The sequence below is a fragment of the Panthera onca genome, chromosome B2, assembly GCF_046562875.1.
Source record: "Panthera onca isolate mPanOnc1 chromosome B2, mPanOnc1 haplotype 2, whole genome shotgun sequence".
Classification (NCBI taxonomy): domain Eukaryota; kingdom Metazoa; phylum Chordata; class Mammalia; order Carnivora; family Felidae; genus Panthera; species Panthera onca.
The window spans coordinates 63,438,724-63,463,305 of record NC_138343.1 but is presented as its reverse complement, the minus strand read 5'-3'; the positions used below and the strand labels follow the sequence as shown (position 1 = coordinate 63,463,305).

The following is a 24,582-nucleotide window of genomic DNA, read 5'->3' as shown; positions in this document are numbered from 1 at the left end:
TCTGTTAGATTTTAAACCATGATCATTGATGTGCTTTTAAAACTGTTTTAAAGAGGGGTGGGATGGAGGGGAAAGTGGGTGATGGGCATAGAGGAAGGCACCTGTTGGGATGAGCACTGGGTATTGTATAGAAACCAGTTTGACAATAAATTTCATATTAAAAAAAAAACAACTGTGTTTTAAAACCAACAACCAACCAACCATGATTATAAGAGCAATTTATCTTCAAATAAAATGATTATGAATAAGAATGAGTCCTCTGATAAACCTGGAAGATTATTCAAACTTAGAATAAGCATATTTCAAACGCAGGGCCAAGTATGTCAAGATGAAAAATGTGTGTGGCAAAAATATGTGGTGGTTAATGCATATATTTATATTTTCCAGTTATAATGCACTTGGTATATTATTGCTTAGTCAATTCACTGAATTTTCAAACACTTCTACAAAGTAAAGAATTATGGAGAGCCAATGAAGTACCTTTCAACTACTTAATATATGCAAAAGATATAAATTATAAAAATACAAAGGCTGTAAGTTATATAATTATGCTGGTCTATACAATTAATTAACATAGTCTATCCAATTATAAATAAAAATATACTCTAGTATTCTGAAAATAAGCAAGTGTTTTAGCTGTTCCTCCAGATAGTTATTTGTTCATTTATTAACATCAGAGGCATTAACACAATGCTAAAAATAAAACATGCATCAATTATACAACACATACAAAAACCTCTGTCCACCACAACTGGTGGATGCAAACAGACCTTCTATCCACCCTTAGTGCATTATTATTTTCACAAGTAAAACAGGAAAGGAAAATAGTGAATTTAATGCTATTCAGCACCTTTAGTAAAGTCAAAAGACTTAAACATCTCCATATATCAAAAACATTTGCATCTGTATCCCCAAACATGTAATTATTTTGTTCCATTTTTAACATGAATTATTTTATTTACATTACTTTTTAGTTCAACAAATTGTAATATTTAAAAATTATCTAAATTCATAAAAGTATTTCATAAATTTCAACACTTACTATGTACATACAAGAAAGTCCATGAAAAAAGTTAAAGAAATATAGTCAGAAAGTTCAAGCAACACTACCAAATTTAGCAAAATTCCAACCAAATCTACGCAGAGGGCATTCAAACATTCAAAAATCTCTAGATGCTGCTAACATGAACATGAAAAGTTCCAGTAATAAAAGTCAGTATGAGAAATAATGTTGAAATCACCAGTAGAAAATATATTTTAATAGGCATGACATATGTTTAATAGCAATAGTGATAATGACTTTTCTAGAAAACTTTTTTAACATGTCATCTAGGAACTACTTGGTTTGACTGGGCTAGAGTTGATTTCTTCAAAAAATATACTTTAGCAGCCATAGTTTTATTTCCAGTTAAAACATAGTAAAATGTTAAAAGTAAAATTTATAATTAACTAAATAATACCCCAATACTAGAAAATTTAAAATCTCATGCTATTCTAGTGATAATGGCCTTTAATATGATGTGTCCGATGTGAGAATTGTGGAAAGCCAATAATAAACAATCAGATATACATATGGGCTTAAAGTTTCACTGAAATACTTATGTAGCAAAATATATGAAAAAGTAATAGAAAAGTAAAAAGATAAAATTAAAAAAATATTGCACAGCCACATTACCTAGAAAGTAAAGTTGATGTTTAAAAAGCTCTAAACATGGATGATATAAATTATCTTCCATACAAAAAGGTATAAATAGTCAGAACTATCAGCATCTACAGCTTAATATAATACATTATTTGAATCATTGTTGAATGAGGTAATTATCAAGTCTCTAACAATGTTTTTATCCTATTGGAAATATTTGAGGGCAGCAACCAGAAAGAATTTCTCTAAAAATATTTCCGAATCAAGAACAGCTATATGTGCAGCTCTCCCAATGAGTGAATCAGCTGTATTGGGCAATGCATTGATGACATTATATCGAACCAAGTTACAGTCCTTGCTTTGCAGAACTGGGCGAAGCAAGTTGTGGATCATTTCTGAATAGATCTGTCCTATGGAACAAATAGAAAGTAGGAAAATTAGTTCATGTAAGTAACTGAAAAAAATTCTATGCCAACTTTTATGTAATTTATAAAATTTAGTTTTATTATTTCCATTTAAAGCAGAAAAATGTCTTTTAAAAGGTTTTCTTTTTCTTTGACCATCATTTTTGAGATGATTTTATAAAAAATATAAATAACCACATTATTTATCTAGCCAAGTAAAAATTGCAAATTTATTGTAAATTCTTGTCAATTTGATACTTTAATTCAAAGCAATGAATATAACAGAACAAACAGTTTTATTCAACATTAAGTCACTTATGACTTGTTGAACCATTGTGACAATAAGGTAGCCATGCTAAGACATTTTGCCTTCTACACAGTATAGGGAATAGTCAGTAATACTGTAATGGTATTGTATGGTGACAGATGGTAGCCACACTTGTGGTGAGCATAGCATCATGTACACAGAAGCTGAATCACTACACTGTTCACATGAAACTAATGTAACGTTGTGTGTCAACTATACTAAAAAAAAAAGACATTTTGCTTTTTATAACTTTTAAAACTTGAACCTATAGCAAGTACTTTAAAAATGTTTGTGGCATTCAACTGTATTCCACATATTTCCACATTATTCTGAGCAAAAACAGCAACTTCCTATAGTCAGAAAGACAATGTGAGTTTGGCTCAAAAGTCAAGGGTTTCACCCTTGGGTTTATTTTTTTTTCACCCAAGGGTTTATTTAATGCTTGGGTCCTGCTTTTAAATCCAAAATTGTGCTCCTGTCTCCCTCTCTTTGGTTAATTCTTACAATGAATTTATTGAGCTCATTCTAAGCATAAGAGATGAAGGTTGTGTGTGTGTGTGTGTGTGTGTGTGTATACACACGTATATATATACACATATACATATATATACATATATATACATATATACACACGTGTATATATACGTATATACGTATATACATATATATTCGTATATATGTATATACGTATATATATATATATATACGTGTGTGTATATATACGTGTGTGTATATGTATATACGTATATATATATATATACGTGTGTATATATAATATATACGTATATATACTTGTATATACGTGTATATATACGTATATATTATATATATATATATAAAAGCACAAAGTTCCTTACGAGGGGCAAACAGTTTTTAATGCTTGTGTATCACCACCTTACTATAGACGAGTGCAAACATATATCCATGGACCTGTGGATTTTAGGGAGGCAAGTATCAAATTTCTGAGGAGAGGCAGAGTTTATCCCTGAGGAATCATGAGAGAGGAAAAGAATATGGAAGTACATTTAGAGAAAGGAGAGAGAGATATTTGAGAGATTATCACATAAATTCATACAAAACTTTTTCTCTCACCTCTTCTCTTAGTTTTCATTATGATTGTCAAGCTGAATTTCTGGTTCTACGCTACTTAAAAAGTATTTTTACATAGGAAGAAATCCAAACCTGTCTTTATTAGATTCCTCCTGCCCCCTAGTGGCAAAGATCACTGTTAAAACAAAGGGCATTTCTCTAGTTTTTGTGACCCATCTGGAAGTTAAATCTCTTCTTAATTTATCCTTAAATCCCTGCTAGAACAGAAGTTAATAATAATAATTAAAAAAAGGTTATTTTGATGTCACAAAATGCTAAAAAAATATGTGTTAAATGAACAGAGCACCCATTGTGTGCCAGGCATCATGCCAGGCAATGCCAATACAAATATATGTAAGGGAGAGTCCCTGCCTAAAGAGGCTGCTCACTGTTAAACTGTGGAAAATGCAAAGGATTAAGAGTTCATTTAAAAATCAGCCTCATTCCAAAAAAGGGACTGAGGAAATATGGGAAGGTAGGACACCTGTGTTTTTGCCCTAAGCCTGTAATTAATTAATCACCAGTGACTTTGGATCAGCCACTTAGCATCTCTGGGCCTCAATTATAAAATGAGCCAACAAGACCCAAGTCTCCTTCTGGCTCTAAATAGCTATGATTTAAATTTCTTTTATTATTCAAAACTAGCAAAAGAATACATAAAATCTTTATTACTTTATTAAAGTGAGGTACGTCTTTGCTGCCATCTTTGATGAAAAGCAAGATACAGCAGAACACGCAGCATGATTGTTACCATAATCACCAATCCCAACAATTGTGAGGAAATCAAAGTACAGATTACCTTCGAGGCAGCAAAAGCAGCATTTGTAATTAGATAAAAGAACTCTTTCATAAGAATGATGGTTTTATTGGCAAAAACACCACATGGCAGGAGAAAAGAAAGGAAAAAAAAGAGTAAGGATAGATGTTAATAACAGTGGATGGAAAAGGAAATAAAGGGAGAGATGAGAGGAAGAAGAAAGAAAGGGACTACAAGAAAAATTTGGGAAAAAGCTCATGTTGTAGATACAACTATTTGAAATACTTCTTTTTTTTTTTGAATACATAGAGATTTTACTGAGAAACTGATAAATAACTCAATGTAAAATAATGAATCAAAGTCATAGGCAGGCATTTCAAAGAATAATATGATCAATTAACATAGGAAAAAAGTTTTAATTTCATTTGTAGTTGGTGAAATACAAATACAAATCACAATGGGATGCACTGTCAGAGGAACAAATGGAAATAAAATACTTCTAATTTACTTAGTTACCTGACTGTTTGTCCTTTAAAGCGGTTTTACACATTTCAATACGGGCAGAGTGATAAGGAACGTAGCGATCCTGTAGAGATCCCACTAGCACAACATTTTTGAAATAGTGAAGCCCTATGAAGAAAAAATATGGAATTATAATGCAGTAAGTAACCAGATTTAAATTAGTAAGTTAATTTAAATTAACTTTTAATATATTCAGTTAAATTTAATATTTAATAATTTAATTTAATAAATAAATAATAAATAATAAATTTAATAAAAATTAAATAAAAGTTAATTTAAATTAACTTTTAATTTTATATTAAATATATTGTGTTTAATATATTATATTAATTAATTATATTCTATTAAATATATTATATTAATATATTAGATTTAATATATTAAGTGACCACAATTTTTTAATTTCCTCAGTAGTACTAATAAGTTTATGGCTTTTTAAATCTGATGAATTCATTCTCCAATTTCCATATATTATCTACAAAAAAAACCCTACCTTCATTGTTATGTAGTTTACATGCTGGTATGAGAAATGTGTGTTTGTGCTGAGTGAGAGCAAGGACTGTGACATGGTAGTGCGTGGGTATGAGAGAGATTATATAGGGTGGGATAAAATTCTACAAGGAAGTATTTTATGACCTTCTTACTTTCTAAAAGATAATCCTCAATATTTAGGGCTGTTTCCTAAAGAAACAAAATCATACTTTTCCATAAGAACAAACAGTACACCCTATATGAAATCATTTAAAGCTGATTTTTAAGTTCTCATCTGACTCTTGCCTAATATTAATAATATTTTCTCCTTATTGAAGTATGATGTCAAGAGAATACATACTTAAGATTTTTCAATAAAAATAGCAGGTTTGTGATCCATCCACGGATTTTAGTCAGGTTCTTCTATTTTTATTTTTCAGCAAACTACATGAATTTAGGTCTTGTGATCCTTTGAACTAATTAACTCATTTAAACACTGAAAAACCAAGTTCCTGTCCACTTTACTACCAGTAATGTTTTTTCTTAAATACTCTTGGATTGCTAGTGGGGCCTTAAAAAAAAAAAGTTTATTTATTTTTGAAGGGGGGGGGGGCGCGGGAGGGGCAGAGACAGAGGGAGACAGAATCCCAAGCAGGCTCCACACTGTCAGCACAGAGCCTGATGCAAAGGCTGGAATTCACAAAACCCATGAGATCATGATCTGAGCTGAAATCAAGAGTCGGAGGCTTAACCAACAGTTGGCTCCCCGCCTTTTTAAAAAAATGTTTATTTTTGAGAGAAAGAGAAAGAGAGCATGCACAAACAGGGGAGAGGCAGAAAGAGAGGGGGACAGAGGATCCGAAGAGGGCTCAGCACTGACAGCAGGGACCCTGATGCAGGCGAACCAACAAACCGTGAGATCATGAGCTGAAGTTTAGGACACTTAACCAACTGAGCCACCCAGGCACCCCACTACCAGTAATGTTCTAATTTTACTATGTATTACTAATTTTGCTATGTAGCTCAGACTAATAAATAAAAAATAAGAAATTCATGTGGTTATTAAATAAGATACAAGCCAATAATGACAATACATTAGGATTGGGGTGCTTAGTTTAGGTCATATAATTTTGTTCTGGAACATTCCAGAGTAAAATTTTGATACTTTTTGCCTACTAAAATTCAGGGTTAGAGACAGGCCAATTGTGGGGACTACTGTGGATCCAGAATATCCAGAGCACCTTTGTAGATACTTCTTTCTCTCTTGGAACTTATGATCCTAATAATGAGAGATTCTAGACACACATACGGGCAGGTGGGACTGTATTTACCCTCTATGTCAAATATAAGGTCATTCTCCCTTTTTCTCAATGAGAAGATAACCCTCTGTGGCAATCTGGATATATAAAACTTCAGGGATATAAATGAAATAATCAAATGTCTGTAACAGGAATTAATTCAATTACATATATTTAAAATCACATTTGAGAAAAATATTAACAAAAATTATTTTTTCCCTTCATTCTCACATTTCGTGTGACAAACTAATTCTACTTTTAGCATGACTTGACACCTTGGCGTTACTCTGGGAATCACCTGTGTGTCCTAGAGCAGAGGTCTTCAAACTGGTATACATCTACCTTCAGGGGTAATTTAAGACTTTCCATGCACTTGAAGCTGTATGTTATATATGCACAGAGTTATACATACAATGTCACATTGTATATTAATTATACTTCAATTAAAAAAAAAAAAACTCTAGATGGTGAGGATGGGCATGTATAGCTTTAAGGAAACTGAATTCTAGATCTCAACTTCTGTATGAGGGTTTTCCTAAAAATGACTTGTCCTTCTCCCACTTTATTAGAGAAAGGCATTTCTCCAATCTATTTCAGATTTTATTGTGGCATATGGCCTGAGGTATAAAAGTCTCTGGGGGAATGAAGCAAAATACGAATGAAATACAATGTTTTCTGACAAAAATAAGTTTGACTTGACTGTATGACAATAAGAATTAGCACTGCCAATTAGATTTTATGGCACACAAGTTCTAGAAACTGTATGAACTGAATATGTAACTCCAACTGAATGAATTTATATTTTTATGAAAATATAATTACAGGAAGTATGTACTACCTTATATGCCAGAAAATATATCCTTTGCCACTATTTAAAATTATAGAAAATATTTTTTAGGTGTCACCCTAAAATTATACAAGGGGTACACACTTCTTCAAAATTCTTTTAAGGGGAAGCCCAAACCGTGAACAAAACTGTCCTGTAGTATACCATCTTTAGTTCTCCCCAAGCTGTTCTAGGTACTGTGCTTTCTGAATCTAAGTATGATGCTGTTTACTAAAATTTTATCCCAAGTCGCATGAAACCAGCCTATGTAACAGCATAGCTGGCTTTTTCGTTTTTCTGAAAGATATATATTCGTGTTCCCCATAAAGGGCTATCATACTGTGCAACTTCAGGTGTCATAAGAATGACACTTCTTGGGGCTGCGCATTGCACAGCCTATGGCAGCCTTGCTAGGTAACATTCATTTGTGTGCTTTGCTAAATGACTATTTTTCCTTAAACTGCCAGCACCTTCTATCCCCTCTTCAGTCTTACCTCATGACCTTGCTTCCTCTTTCACTGAAAAATATAGAAGAATCAGAACAGAACTTCCACATGCTCCTATCTTAACCAAACTAACTTACCATACCTGTGACTTCATGTTCTGTCTTTGCTCTTCTACTGATGAGCTGTGTATGTTCCCACCTTACGCCAGCCCTTTCACTAGAATGTGAGATGCCATTCCCTCCTTCCTAGTTAAAGACATGGCTGTAGTAGCTGTCTTGTCCCTCCCTTGTATCATCAATTTTCTCTTTTGTATGAATCATTATTATTAATAAAACACTGCAATATCTCCCATTAAACAAAAAATCAATGAACCTGTCCTTAGACTCTATACTCCCAATGACCACCCAATTTCTTGGCACTGTTTTATTTCTATACCATATATTGTAAGAATAGGCATTATATTAACATCTATTTTTTCAAAATAATAGCTCCTTGCAGAGATTCTGACATGCTTCTACAGGGAAATGACAGTACAGTACTGTACTTTTTTTTCAGTGTTTATTTATTTTAAGAGAGAGAGGGAGAGAGGGAGTGTAAGTGAGGGAGGGGCAGAGAGAGGGAGAGAGAGAATCTCAAGCAGGCTCTGTGTTGTCAGCGTGGATCCTGACATGGGGCTCAATCTCACCAACCGTGATATCACGACTTAAGCTGAAATCAAGAGTTGAACGCTTAACTGACTGAGCCACCCTGGTGTCTGACAGTACTGTACTTTAAAAATGCATTTTAGAAGTTAGTAGTCTAATTTTTTTTTTTTTTTAATTTTTTTTTTAACGTTTATTTATTTTTGAGACAGAGAGAGACAGAGCATGAACGGGGGAGGGGCAGAGAGAGAGGGAGACACAGAATTGGAAGCAGGCTCCAGGCTCTGAGCCATCAGCCCAGAGCCCGACGCGGGGCTCGAACTCACGGACCGTGAGATCATGACCTGAGCTGAAGTCGGACGCTTAACCGACTGAGCCACCCAGGCGCCCCGTTAGTAGTCTAATTTTAATAACAGTTTTTCAACAACAATGCGTTAATACTAATATTGTGCTTCTGCATGGCAGGTTTACTTTATTAGCCAAGAACCAAGTTAGTTAAATAGACTATGGCTCAGAGGGTACCTGGGCGGCTCAGGCGGTTGTCTGACTTCAGCTCAGGTCATGATCTCACAGTTTGTGGGTCTGAGCCTACTGTTGGGCTCTGCACTGACGGCTCAGAGCCTGGAGCCTGCTTCAGATTCTGTGTTTAATTAGAGTTCAGTTACAATTTTAACAATCTTGGGAGGTAGAATGCAAAGAAGTGAGGTCAAAGTTTTGCAAAATGCAAAGTTTTTTGAGGTATTTCAAAAAACTAAGTAATTTAGAAGACAGAGTACGATTAAAATGATGAAAGAAGAGTTAGCAAAAGAAAACAATATGTTCAGGTTTAGACATATTCAGTTTGATATGTAAGTAGAGATGTCTAGAGGGTAAATGAAGACTGGAATTCATTGATAAGGTCAGTGTGGAGGTGTAAAATCTAGGTATATATTGGGCAATCTAGTGGGTACTCTGAGAGTAGACGAGCATTAAATGAGAGAGGGCATCAAGAAAGCTTTTAATAGCAGGTAGTATTTGAGTTTAACTTTAGAAGATGAAGATAATTTGTTTTTGTTTTTTTTTTAAGTCTGTCCATTTATTTTGAGAGAGAGAGAGTGTGTGTGTGCATGAGCAGGGGAGGAGCAGAGAGAGAGAATCCCAAACAGGCTCCATGCTGTTAGTGCAGAGCTCGACATGGAGCTCAAACTCACAAACCGTGAGATCATGCATGACCTGAGCTGAAACCAAGAGTCCAACATGCAACTGGACTGAGCCACCCAGGCGCCCTGAAAAGAATCAGTTCTAAAAAGATGAGTAAGGGGCGCCTGGGTGGCGCAGTCGGTTAAGCGTCCGACTTCAGCCAGGTCACGATCTCGCGGTCCGTGAGTTCGAGCCCCGCGTCAGGCTCTGGGCTGATGGCTCGGAGCCTGGAGCCTGTTTCCGATTCTGTGTCTCCCTCTCTCTCTGCCCCTCCCCCGTTCATGCTCTGTCTCTCTCTGTCCCAAAAATAAATAAATAAATTAAAAAAAAAAAAAAATAAAAAGATGAGTAAACACATGGGGAGGGATGGTGGTAGAAAAAGCATGGGTGAGTGCAGCATAAAACATGTGTGGCATGACTAAAACAAAGGATATATCTGTGGGAAGAGCAGGATATGAAATCAGTAAAAGAATCAGGAACCAGATTATAAAGGATTTGATGTTGTAAGTCATGGAATTTAAACCTCATCCTGAAAGCCACAAGCCATCATGAAAAGATTTTTCAAACAGGAGCAATATGGCCTGATGTAATTTTCAGAAGATAATTTTATCTAAAGAAGAAGTAAGACTGGGGAGAAAGGGGCACAGAGGAGGCAGAGTAACCAGTTTGGAGGCCATAGCAATAACTTCAGCAAGAGTGATGAAGGTTGAACTAAGAAAGTAGCAAAGAAAAGAAAGAGAAGCCTCTATTAGTTACTAAGAAGGCTGAATGTTTCAGGGCTTAGTAACTAAGCAGATGTGTGGGGAGAATGAGAAGGAGTCTAGAAGACAACTTCCAGGTTTTTGGTTGTGCAGACTGTGTTAGATGTAGAATTGAGAGAAGTGAATCTGAGGGGAAAGATGAGGTATCTAAAAATATTGCATTTGGGGCAACCATGAGACATCTAAGCAAATGTATTTATTTAGTAGGCAGCTGGACATGTAAGTCTAGAATACAGCCTAGAGGACTAAAGTAAAGATACATACTTGAGTTACCAACGGTGAAGATGGATATGAAATGATGTTGTCAAAGAAGAATGTACAGAGTGAGAAGAGCAGATGACAGAAGCTGGAGCCCAAGAACACCTATATTTAGGGGGCAAGGAGAGAAAAGGAATCCACGTCGGAAGCAAAGAGCCAACATGGAAGAAAATCAGGAAAGGCTGATAAAGAGTGGGAGGTAGGAAAGTATTTCAAGAAGGAGGGTATTTTCAATAGTCACAAATGACAGCATGTTCAACTAAAAGAAAGAAAAGAGATACTTGGATATGGCAAGTTTCAATGGAGAGGTAAGGACAGAAATCAGATTATAATGGATTGAAGAGTGAAATAAAAGGTGAGGAAGTAGTGAAAGTAATTGTTTTCTTTTTTTATGAGGCTCAATTCTTATTAAAAAAGAGAAATAGGGGTGCCTGGATGGCTCAATCGGTTAGGTGTCTGACTTTGGCTCAGGTCATAATCTTGCTATTCACGAGTGTGAGCCCTGCATTGGGCTCTGTGCTGACAGCTCAGAGCCTGAAGCCTGCTTCAGATTCTGTGTCTCCCTCTCTCTCTCTGCCCCTCCCCTGCTTGCACTCTGTCTCTGTCTCTCTCTCTCAAAACTAAATAAAGATTAAAACAAATTAAAAAAAAAAGAAATAGAACAACATAGAATCAGTGATCAAAGGAGGTATCTATTATTATTAAAACTTAAGATGGGAGAAAACAAAATAACTTTATATGTTAAGGAATTAGTCACTGAAAGGAGAATGTTGAAAGACAGAGAGAAGGAATGGGTTCCAAAACAGAAAGGGAAATTATTCTTGCACCATAGATATATATCTTTTATTGAACTATAAGGAAAGCACAGGTGTGGTCATGTTTGTAGCTAAAAAGAAAGGAAGTAGGAAAATTCTTGCTTGCTAGCCTTGACTCGCAGATAAAGTAGGAAAAAAAAGTCATTTGTTGAAGTGAAGGTAGCAGTGGTAGTTAGAAGTTTGATGAGAAGAGGTAAAACCTGCAAAAGCTTCTAGGGAATGGTTAAGACGCTATTAGAGTTAACTAGATGGTAACTCCATGGATCTACCGTGGTAGTGATTTGCAAGTCTGTATGATCCACTTTGGTAGAGCTCAACAAGCCAGGTAAAGAAACGGTAGCACAGGCTGCTAGATGGCCATGATGATAATACCTGGGGTAATAATGTATGAATGATAAAGATGATAAATCATGGGGTCTGGGATGGAACAGGAAGGGAGTGAACCATGAAGGACAGGGTAATTTAAGAAAACTTAGTAGGGATCTTAAATAGTCTGAAAAGCAGATGAGAGTAAGGGAATGAGTGAGAGAATAGAATACTGTTGTCTCAGAATGGAAAATTGATTGAAATTTCAGGAGTGGAATGCAGCCATGAGTAGGGTTCCAAGTGGAGCGGAATGGAAGGTTACTATAGTTGAGAAAGCCTCTATTATGCTTGATGATCATCTAAAGGGTTGACTTAATCAAATTCCCAAAAATGATGCCAAGATTAGGTATATTAAGATCCAAGAAGAATATCTTCTCAAGTGTAATTATGTATTTGTCAATGAACTCTTACTGGGGTTCTCACTGAATATGTGAGGAGTGACCAGGAGATCATTATATTAAAGATGACTAGGGGTGCCTGGGTGGCTCAATCGGTTAAGCGTCTGACATTGGCCTAGATTATGATCTCGCAGTTGGTGGGTTCGAGCCCCGTGTCGGGCTCTGTGCTGACAGCTCAGAGCCCGGAGTCTGCTTTGGATTCTGTGTCTCCCTCTCTCTCTGACTCTCCCCCACTCACGCTCTGTCTCTGGCTCTCAAAAATGAATAAACGTTAAAAAAAAAAAAAGAAAAAAGAAAAAAGAAGATGACTAGAAGGTAGCAGAGCTTGGATGGTACAAATCCAAAGGAAAGTTTTATGACAACAGAGGAGTAATCATTGCAGTTTGAAAAGGAAAGCAAGAGGACTATTTCCTCCCCTCTCAGTAGTATACAGTATATGAGAAACTGAGCTTCTCCTGTAGCAGGAGTTAGCAAGGAATGGCCTGTGGGATCTGGCCTGCTGCTTTTTTCTTTTCTTTTTATTTGAAATAAAATTGTTGTTAATAAAATTGAAATAAAAGTTGTTGTTGTTACTGTTTTTTTTTTAACACAGCCACACTCATTTATGTATTGTCTGTGTCTGTTTTTGTGCTACAATGCAACAGAGATCACATGGCCTGCAAAGCCAAAATATTTATCTGGCTCTTCAGAGAAAAAGTTTGCCAATATCTGCTCTACAACCAGAGGGAGTGGGGAAATGAGAGTAGGCTGGGGAAGTATCTAGTTTTCACTTATGTCTCCATTTTCTAAAGGAAATGGAGAGAGCATTCTTTGAAGAAGATAAACATTTGAGTCTGTTCCACTCAAATGGAGATTTCAAAGGACACAGTGGAAAAAAATATGGTAGGGAGACATGAGTGTGAGGGTGAGACAGGAAGAGATGGTAAAGTCAGAGGTAAAGTAATTTATAGACAGTGAGGATGGCAAAGTAGTAGTTGAGGAACTCAGGTTGTAAAAACCTGCAATGTAACGCAAGATAGGGACTATATTTAATAATCAGTTAGTAAGAGATGAGTAACAAGATTCATCCAGTAGTAAGAATCTGTAGAGGATATAATTATTAATAGTTTAGTTTCTGACATTTTCCAGAAGAGCTTTATTGCCATTGAATAGGAAGGTAGAAAAATATGTGGCATTTAATAAAAAGGGTTAAAGACTGAGGTGGGGGCAGGAGGGCCAGGATACGCAGAGGCCTAGTTGCCAAACTGACTTATGATTAGTACTAAATTATAAATGTCAAAAAGTTAAGGATAATTTCGAAGTACCTGTGTTTACACAACACAAATACAATCCATTAAAATCAAACAACTATGTTATTAATTGCTTAGCTTTAATTAGGAGTCTATTTCATTATTAAAAAATTATAGTTGACTGGGGCACCTGGGTGGCTCAGTTGGTTAAGTGTCTGACTTCAGCTCAGGTCATGATCTCATGGCTTGTGAGTTTGAGCCCCGTGTCAGGCTCTGTGCTGATAGATCAGAGCCTGGAGGCTGCTTTAGATTCCCTCTCTCTTTGCTCCTCCCTCTCTCTTTCAAAAATAAATTAACGTTAAAAAATTACAGTTGACTGATACTTTTTTAATTTTAATTTTTTAAATATTTATTTACTTTTGAGAAAGGGAGAGAGACAGAGTGTGAGTGGCAGAGGGGCAGAGAGAGAGGGAGACACAGAATCTGAAGCAGGCTTCAGGCTCTGAGCTGCCAGCACAGAGCCCGACATGGGGCTTGAACTCATGAACCATGAGATCATGACCTGAGCCGAAGTCAGACACTTAACTGACTGAGCCACCCAGGCACGCCTGACTGATACTTTTTTAATCACCAGAAAGACATGTTGATAATTTATTTGCTAAAGGCTTATTTTAAATAGGCTTTCAAGTGAATATTTTCAAAACTCTTACCGTATACTTACCTGCTTTATTACTAAGCTTGTATAAGAAAGTTTGGCGGGGGTCTGAATGATCTCGACATGTCAGTTGTAAAAGAGAACCTGATTTTTTCCATTTCTGCATAAACCACAGACCTAGAGAGTTATAGATGACATGTGAGTAAAAGTGGAAATATAGGGTAACATATGTCAAGATTATTAATTTTAAAATACATTTCACTTCAAAAATGACATCTACCAAACTAGCATTTTCTTAGCTAATAACAAATATATTTGCAAAATATTTCCTTTTTCTGATAACAAATATAAACATATACATTTAACTATGGGTTAATGGTGGTTGACAGAGGGCTTGCTACTTCTAGCCTATTCAGTAATGAAATAGATAATGGTTTAAGAAGAACAAATTTGGGAAAATTATACCTTTAGATATATTTGTTCAAATTATAAAGAAGCAGAGATGGAAAAACTTCAAACACAGTAGTAGATCCAAATACTTAAGCACTGAATCTTCAGTCTAGAGATAAATATAGTTATGGAGGACTAATTGTATAAGGACTAACTCTTAGGATTAGCAATTGGTTAATGTTTTCTAGTAAGAGCTGATTATAATGAAGTTTCATATTTAATTGTATTTCTTTACAATGGTTGCTTATCAGTAACCCATACTTAAATGCATCTTCCTCTTAAATTAAGTGAAACCCCAATCACTCTGGAATGGGTTTTCAAAACTGTGCAATATCAATTTCTACTTTTGTTACTTCTGATATTACAGAGGGGAACAGGGGAAGAAGAGAAAAAAAACTCTTTAACTGATTAAATTTGTAACTAAAGTTTAGTGAAGAAATTCAAAATGCTGCATACTATTCACATTGGGTTCTAGTTTATGTTACTTACTGATTTCATCTTTTTCATGTCCTCTTTTTAAAATTATAAAAATCTACCACTATCCAAATCTATTTTGGATACCAGAGTTTGGAATGCGGCACAAGGAAACAGTATGGTTTCTTTGTCAATGAAAGTAAAAGAGAAAATGGAAATAAGAGTTTCAAGGCTCAATGCAAAGAGACAAATGAAATCTAATTTATTCTCACAATGGGAATCAATAGCCTAAACTATAAAAACTACTTAAAAAATCCAAGGGAAGAACCAAACCAAACAAAAGGCAAACCAAGTATCAGATTTTTCTTTTCTTTCTTGTTTTTGAGAGGGAGAAGGCGCAAGTGAGCGAGGGGCAGAAAGAGAATCCCAGGAGGGGCAGAGAGGGGGAGAGAGAGAGAAGAGTGATAAACAGGGCTCACCCGAAGTGGGGCTCGAGGTCACCCAATGTGGGGCTCAAACTCATAACCTGAGCTGAAGTCCGATGCTTAACCAACTGAGACACCCAGGTGCCCCAAGTATCAGTTCTTTCTTAATGAGAATATTCATTCTAATCAAAATTGGGGTCTTAACTCTCATTTAATTTGTTCAAAAATTTTAGAATGTATTTTTTTCATAATATCCCCTTTTTTGTTACAAAATCAGATTTAACATCCTACATTTAATATTTTATAACTTTATAATACCTTAAATACAGGTGTTTCCTTTTTATCTGCTCAACTAATGGAACGACAGAATAGCCTGTTTATAAGATAAACATTTATTGAAAATATTTAGATAGTTTAACTAAAAACAGTTAAAAATGCTTTTGTGACTTCTGACATATATCATCTCAAAATAATATTCATTTTCTGAGATGACTTTTATCAGCTTGTTTCATGTGCATGACAAAGTAGAAAAATAGCTGTATCTTTTGTTTCATCAATTCCAAGTATGTGACATATCAGCTCTAAAATAAACACTAGAAAACATTAAATCCGTATTTAAATTTTCTCCCCATGCTGTATTTTTTATATTGAACAATAAAACTTTTTACCTGTATTAACAAGAGCACTGCTATTGTAGAGTGTACCAAGATGAGGTCCAGAAAGAGATAAAAAGGTATGAAGTTTGTTGAGGTAATATCTAAACCTTGGCCTTGTAAGCACTGAACGGATTATTAAATTGCCCAACGAATGTCCAATAAAGCTTTAAGAAAAAAAAAGACATTTCTCCCATAGTATTAATTTTAAAAAGAAATATTAACGCTAATATCACTATACACTGATGTGAAATACTAAGAATTTGGAAATTTCGAGTATGTTTTAAATTATGGTTTGATACTTTGAAATGATGTAACTTAGGTTTTGAAGATAAAAATGTGAGAATGTAGTAGAAAATTCCTATTATATAATTTAAATGCATATTCTGCAGAAACAAGATATTGCTTATCAGAAAATTTATATTCATAGTTTGTAAGTGCTTAGAAACAAATACATTTTAAAAGTAAATTACAGTTTGACTGTATGATAAATGGGCCTCCTTAACCACACATTGCAATTATTACTCATTAAGTCACGATTTAAAACAAAATAATGAAATTGTACCTATAAAGGATAACTTAGGAGAAATTACATATCTTTTTCATTTGTTCTCTGGTCTACACTCTAAAGTGGGAGAGTTCTTTGAGTACTTTCAAGGCACAGATAAAATATGTGTATTATCTTACTATAAGTCTAAGATTATACCAAAAGAGTAACTAATATTTATAAAGCACCTCACTTTTATTAAGGAATAGTTTAAATCAAAAGAGCCTTTCTGCTTACCATCATTTTATAATAGATGGTATATTGATCCCTGGGAATAATAAGCAAGGAAAGAAGAGAGTTTGAAAGCTATCTTAAACTGGCTTATAGATACAGCTAGTGAGAAGCTCAGGATAAACTCCCCTCCCAAGGTGAAGTTCCTGAAGCTGTGGGGTGAGATTTATGATGGTAACTAACAAGCCTCAATTAACCAGATAAGGCTTTTGAATAATGGTTGATTTTAATTGACAATCTAATCTAAAAGATGTAAGACTTTTGTGGATGAATGAAAAAACTAAAATATTATTTTCAAATGAATAAAAGGAATATAAGATCACTGTGTTAAATTTAGTAAACAAAAAGTTTACTAAACTTTTTGAGGCAGAATGATTAGTTTTGACTTTTTCTTTAAGTCCTACTATACTAGAACAAACAAACAAACATTTTTCTCTCTCCCATGTCTATCTACAGTATCTGCTTAAATTATGAGACTTATATTGGCTGATCATCATCTCTTGCTTGTGGAAAACAGACTTACAAAGTACAGTCATGAAATCTTGAAAGTATTTCTGTTGCTTCATTTGTTTGTATATATCCATTGCTCTATAATCTTTCTTATTGGTAACCACTTTATTGAGATATAATTCACGTAACATAAAATTCATTCATTTAAAATGTACAATTTAATAGTTTTAAGTGCATTCACAGAGTTGTGCAACCACCACAAGAGATTTTTAGAACATTTTCAACACCTCAAAAAAATCCTATACCCTTTAGCTATCACCTCCCCATTTGCCATCTCCCCGAGCCCTAAGTAATCATTAATCTACTTTGGTCTCTAGTTTGCCAATTCTGGATAATTCATATAAATGGAAACATATAATGGTCTCTCCCTAAAGTTTTAAAATTTTTTCTTTTCTCTTTAAATTGGATAAACTGAATTGTCTCCTATATTTCATAATAGTGCAACAAAACTACTACAAATTCTGTAATTTTTCTATAATTCACAGACATAAAAATGTTATATAATATTACAGATTATGATAAAAGTTACCTTATTTTTGAGACTGTTAGACTATATATCTGAATATACTGTATTATTTCATCTAGAAGGCGATCAGTCATGCTATCAAAATCAGCAAAAGTATCATTCTAAACAAAGGAAAACAGACATATTATATATTGAATATGAATAATCACATGAAAAACTGAATATAAACATTTTTAATTTAGGTATTAAAATATGGTTAAGATCAATGTTTTTTAGAGAAGCTGGTGAACAATATTCATTATATTAAAATGAGCAAGAGTAAATTTCTAGGAAAAGAAAAGATTCAGTGTTCTTAATAACACTTGCTTCATTAGGTTGGTTGTTTAGCCCACCATCCACATTTAACATAAGGTTATTTACAATGGTTTAAGTAATAAAATTTTTGCATAGAAATGTGAAATTCTAGAAATTTTGCGCATGTGAAGAGCTCATAAGTCACACTGTAAGTGATTTCAATTTCCTTGTGATACGTATTAATGTTAAATTTCATACAAATCAGAAAAGTTATTTCTAGTAGTAACAGACATTTTGTAGTAAGCAAATATTTAGGTAGAAAGCAATACAAAAATCTTTGTTTCCACTGGAAACACTGCTATAATACTGTACCTGATTTCTCTCAGACATAAGAAAATCAATTCTTCCCCCAGGCAGTCCAAGTTCAATGTAAGTTTTCACTAATCGGAGATCTGCACTGTTACCTAGAAAACGAAGACAATGAAAAATTATGTCTAAAGGATGAGCTAAAGCAAAAGATATAAAGTATATCATCATATATTTGAAGACCAATATATATCTGTCTTTAAATATATGATGTGTGCCAGTTTTTAACAGACAAAGCACTCTGAAATACAGTCCTCAGTTTTCATTTCAAAGCTGATTTCCATTAGCCAGACAATGTCTTTCACACCTGGTTTCTTAGGAGTTTTGGTCACATTGATGCTTTCACTTTCCTATCTGACGGTGTATTTGTTATACTGTTAGCTTTGGAGATTGCTGAATGTGGTCGCTGTGAATGACTGACAGAAGTACTCCTTCCATCACTATTATAGTTGATCATTTAACAAACCTTGAATGTGTTTCAGATTTAATCTGTTCACTTCCTTTGGCGGTATTGCAACAGTTAAATAGAAATAAAATTCCATTTACATAATCTAAGAGAGTTTATTTTAATTACTAACTTAAAAGATATCTGTAAATACAGAATACTTATTAGATATAATACATAACATAAAAATAATTATTGCTTTTAAAAATTAGTGGCTTTTTGGTTACTTCCTTTGATTTAATTAGCAATGTAAAGATGTTCCCGATTATTGGATTTCTACTTTACCCTCCCAATATTTTTATCTTTTAGATATTTCAAGCATTGATAGAGGTAACTGTTTTATTCCTGATTTTACAAGGAATACTACTAGTGTTTCACTACAAAGTATATGTTTTCCACTGGCTGAGAATATATATGCTTAATCATATTAATAAATCAGATTAATGCTTTTTAAAACTTAAGGTTTGGTGCTTAGTGGTCAAAACTGGGAATGGACATTGAATTTTATCAATAGTTTCTTACTTGATTTGCTGATGTAGTTATATTTTATTAATAAATTTCCTTTATTATTAAGTAAATTTCCTTATATGTACTTATCTTTGCATTCTGGGAATTAAATCCTAGTTGTTGTAGTGACTGAATGTATTGATTCTACTTACTAGATATTTTGGGGGACATATAATAATTTTTTTTACTCATTTACTTACCTGTTTATTTCCACAACATTGCTAGAGTGTTATTAAATCATTATTAAATTTATGTCAGATAGGTCTGCTTCTCTTTGGGGTGTGGGTTTGACATCTTTTCCAGATTTAGTAACAAGGTTAGGTTAACTTCAAGGAATAAAATACGCTGCATTCCATCTTTTTTCCTATTATTCTGGAACAATTTATGTAATAGGGGGTAATGTGTTTCATAAAAATTTCAAAGAAGAATTTTCCAGAGATTCTACTGGGCCAAGAAGTCTTTCTTGGGCGATAATCCTTTGAAAATTTTATTCTGGGGGCTGGGGGGTGGTGGAGAGGTCAGTATTGGAGATACTTTATTTCTTGAGAGTCAAGTTTTGCTTTTTTTTAAAGAAAAATCTTCAATTTCGTGAATATTTACTAGCTTAGACCTGTGTTTAGTATTTTTATAATTTACAAAATCTTTCCTCAATTTGTTCTTACAGAATATTGTAGCACAGTAATAATCTGCTAGTCTAGAAATATTTGGCATTTTCTAACATAGTTCCTAATCTAGGGGAAAAAGTCTGTTCAGTAACCAAAATAGCTGCCATAAAACTGTAGCACTAAATTTAGAATTTAAATTACACCTAGTTAGTGAATCTTTAATTCTTCGGTATTGATTTTTCTAGTTCATAAGGCTTAAAGCATCAGGCTAAAAGGGCACTAGGAAGACTATCAAAGGGAGACAAAATGACTGCCATGAGGTGACTGCTGACAAAACAAACAACAAGATAGAAAAATCCAAAGTTAAAATAAATAAGTGTTGGTACATGGATAGAATGTTGGTACAGTTCCATGGAAAATTTATTTAAAAGGAAATCTAATACTACGCAAAGTTAAACATATTTGTCTTAGAATGTATTTAAGATTCAATTAATTTAAGCAATTTAAAATATTTTCCAATTCAAAGATTAAATAAAAACTAAATGAAATCTATTAGGAAAATATATTGAGTTGCCATGGGTTATATCAAATAAATATTACCTACCATCCAACCCATGCACACAGACAATAAGATGTACTCCATCTTCAGAACCATCCTCTTCTTCCATGCTAAAATAAGGGACTGAGGATGCCAACAGAGGGATATCACTGTACATGAACCCAGGGAGTTTAAGTTGCTTCAATTCTTCTTTTGCCTGAAGGAAGCTGAACAAAATATAATAAGAGATACTCTTTACTAAGTATCATATTCAGTTTTTAGAACCAAAAAGACAGTATGCTGAATTTAGGGAACTGTAAGAAGAAACCCAGCAGATATTGGGGTTTAAAATAATCAAAATATTTTGGATCGCCTAAATAATTTAGAAATCAGAGAGTAATTTTCTTTGCTATTTTTAGTACATATTCTGCTAAGGTACAATGAATGCTTTAAACGTGAAATCAACTAAGAAAATATTAAGAGTGAAGTTATGCTTCCTACCAAATTTTATATTGTATAGAAAAGCTGGGAGAAATACCAGAAAGATGACAATCTGATGCTTATTCTGTAATCAAAGCTTATCCTCTTTGCTTCTTTTCAATTTTATTTAAATGTAAAATGAGGAGCTGTTCTACAAGTTAACAGGAAGAATGGTAGTTATAACACTTAGATTATTTATATTTTTCCTCTAAAAATACCAATAAAAAGGAACAGAACCAAGAGGGGGACGTGACTAAATATAATTAGTGGTATGCACTCATTTTCAATGAGTGATAAATCTAATCAACTTAGGAACTGCAAACATCAAAAAGTATTAACTAAAATAGTTAATTGTTAAAATAACATTATATCATTTGGACTGCGAAGAAGCTGATGAACCCTACTAAACTGAGTAGGATACACTGGATGAAGACATAAATTGTTTTCATTAATGACTCAGAAAAATTTGAGGTACCCAGAAGGTGATATAACCTTCAGCGTTACAATTCTTTAACAGATCATACCACCTCCCTTGTTTCACTAGCTTTAGGCACTATGTATCTTAATTATATATATCAATCTGAATAATCTGGGAACTTGGAAAATCTATTGTAGACATGTCCAGACCTTTTACTCCAGGGATTATAATTCCAACTGGAATAAGGTAGCAGAGTATTTTGAGAACTAGTGCCATGTTAGTAAACTTATATCCTCAAATTTTTCTGAATACTTTACTGCTCCACGAAATCTCAAGTCTGGAAACCACGGACTTAGCTGAGATAATCTGGGTCTGGTAGGTTTAGGAAGTTTCTACTAACCTTTTGTTCATTATCTAATATTGCCCTTATTTGCTAGATGCACTTATAAAATCTATGCTGTCTGGAAGTTAGTGGGGGAGAAATGAGGTACTGATGAAAGAAAGAGTTTTAACCCCAATTATTCCATACATCTGGCATATAAGTACCAATGGAAAATCTGTATCAAAAATGTCTAGCCCACAGAAAAGGACAGTCATATGGAGAACTACATGTCTTCTGTCACAGAGTATACGGAGTTCATGTCTCCATTTTAGATAGTTAATCAAAGAAGTACTTTCTGTATTACAGAAACCAGAGAACATGAAATATATATGTTATCAGAGACATACATATATATGTTCTATACGTATATTTAGTAGCACATGCCATTGTGCTCTATTACTTACGCTTGTATTTGAGGTTTTGGTGAGTTGTCATACCAGGAAACTGATGAAGTCAAGTTGTAAGAAGTGCTGCTTGGCTGTTTTGTAATAGCATCAAATTTACTTTTAGAAGAATACTTAACACTACAAGGAGACTCTCGTGGTGCAGATGGGAAGGACAAACAACCAGAAGTACAGACAGCAGGCATATTTATACCATCTTTTAGATAATCACTGTTTAGTTTTTCAGATTTTATAAGTCTTTCTTCTTCTAGTGCATCTCTGTTTGTATAGTGAGCATTTACTTTTTCATCCAAAGCTGAATAATCTGTTTCTTCATAATACCCATTTTGAACCATTTGCTGATCCTGTTCTTCCTCCTCATCCTCTTTACCCTGTTCCTGATGAAGATTACTAATTTCTTTTTCAGAAGTTTTCTTCTGAGGGCTAACTGAGTTGCTATAGCTAACAGCACATGTGTCAGAAATATCCGTACTGCTGTGAGAGCCAAAATAATTTTCCACAAGCCCTTGTTTAACCATATCAGGACTGGCTGAAAAAGGATCACTTGTACCCAGGTGAGTTTCATTTTTAACTGTTTGGGCTTCTGAATTTATTTGTTTGAGATTTAAGGTATCATCATTTTTTCTTTTCACAGTTTCATCTTTTCTAACTTCTGTATTAGTAGAAATGGAACCTGAAACGACACAAGGGGCACCTACACAAACCAGTGTTGAATTTAACGTAATTGGTGTCCCTGCAGAGTTATTAGATTTATCAGGACTCTGGGAGTCTTTACACATAGTGTCCAAGTTAGGTTTGGAGCTGCAACTACTTTTCACATCACAGGAAGTATCTTCATCTGAAAAAACAAATTGTAAAGGGTCTTTAGTGCTTGAATTTATGGAATGTATTGCTATAGTTTCATTGTCCAAATGCCCTGAAAATATGACACTCTGCTGTTGCAAAATAATACTGGACTTTTTACTATCGTCATATTTTGGCAAGTCAACTGTTCCTACGTTTAATACACTTTTGCTATCACTTAGGTGGCATTCAGGCACAACAGGTTTCTTAGAATTTTCATCAGGTGACAGTTCATCATCAGAAGGTAGAGAGTTTATGGATGTCAAAGATGACTGTATTTCACTTAAAGCACTTGTACTCTCAGTACAATGACTTCCTAATGAAAATTTTACATTATAATCAGGTTTCATCAAAACTTGAGGAAATAATCTTTCGTTATTGTAAGGACCTTGGCCTTGCACAGTTTCAAATACATCAGGATTTGGATGTGTTGCAAAAGAACTTGGTTCACTTTCAACACCTGAATCTGAAAATCTAGATGAGGCATATGTGGCATTAATATCTGGTAACTTAATTGTATCTCCACTTACTACAACATGGTATTCTTTTGTAGAAGAAGCAGGTTGGTTACTTCTTAACTTAGCTAATGATTCTCCAATAGAATGGCACTTTGCATCCTGCACAGCTTCCTTTTCAAGTGTTATTTCTATAGATTTAGATTTACCATTAGATTCTAAGGACTCAAAGTTGGGTAGGTGTAAATTATCCACAAATAGTTCATCTGGTCGAAGCTCTGTCCAAGGTCCTATTTTAACAGTTATTTTCTCTCCACTGAAAGGATCCTTATTACAGGGCTTCACTTCAATTGTTCTGACTCCTGCAGATGGGGCTGTTTGATGATCAGGGCAATCGTCAGATGAACTTCTAGATGTCACATTGTGTTCCACTTGTGTAATTTCACTATCGTCCTGGGAGATATCAAGTTTACCTGAAATGGACAAATTTGCACAAAGATTTAGGCTGCCAGAGCTCAAAGGATCAAACAGGTCTGGTTGCATATTTTCAATGTCTGGAGACTTTTGTTCAGTTCTCTCTGTATTAGTTGGCAAAAAGCTAGCTTCCTTTTGACTTGCCTGTCTGATGTAGGTCTTTAGGTCAAAATTATATCCACATATTGTGGGATCCAGACCTTCCTTCTGACTATGTGAAGGATTGCCTTCAAAGCATTTAAAGAGATCATTTGATGCTGTACTTTTCAAGCATTTGTAGCCTACCAAAACCACAGAATCCTTAGAGTTCTGTTTTATTAATTTTTTTGTGTTTTCAGGTTTCATTGTTTTCATGAGCTTAGTAACCTTAACCTTGGATTTATTCGATTCTTCGTTCTTTCCTTTTAGAGATTTTGTTAGCTGCTTTTCACCTTCTGTATACCAAAAACTGGAGGCACCAGCAGGTTTGACTTTCAACTCTGGGCTAGAAAGTCCAGCTATAGAGCTTTCTTCAGTCTCATATTTATCCATTCTATTGGACTCTGATCTCTGAAGATTCTGAATTCCCATCCAGGGTGCATCTAAGTCTTTTATCCAAAGAAAAAAAGATT

At 34.3% G+C, this 24,582-nt stretch overlaps 1 protein-coding gene across 11 annotated transcripts in view; it reads right to left on the bottom strand.

The window, feature by feature from the left end:
• Positions 1–643: 643 nt before the first annotated feature.
• Positions 644–24,582, bottom strand: part of FAM135A (family with sequence similarity 135 member A) — a 120,830-nt gene continuing 96,891 nt past the window's right edge. For 5 of the 11 annotated variants that reach the window (XM_078447049.2, XM_078447050.2, XM_060615870.3 and 2 more), the window contains 8 exons: positions 22,200–24,558; positions 20,582–20,742; positions 18,427–18,518; positions 17,824–17,921; positions 16,022–16,173; positions 14,131–14,241; positions 4,716–4,829; positions 644–2,052 (listed from right to left, as the gene is read on the bottom strand). In XM_078447049.2, the coding sequence (XP_078303175.2) occupies positions 1,847–2,052; positions 4,716–4,829; positions 14,131–14,241; positions 16,022–16,173; positions 17,824–17,921; positions 18,427–18,518; positions 20,582–20,742; positions 22,200–24,558 (3,293 nt within the window). In that variant the 3' untranslated portion in view covers positions 644–1,846. The remainder of the gene's footprint in view (positions 2,053–4,715; positions 4,830–14,130; positions 14,242–16,021; positions 16,174–17,823; positions 17,922–18,426; positions 18,519–20,581; positions 20,743–22,199; positions 24,559–24,582) is intronic. The other 6 variants (XM_078447056.2, XM_078447051.2, XM_078447052.2 and 3 more) reach the window with 3 other exon arrangements.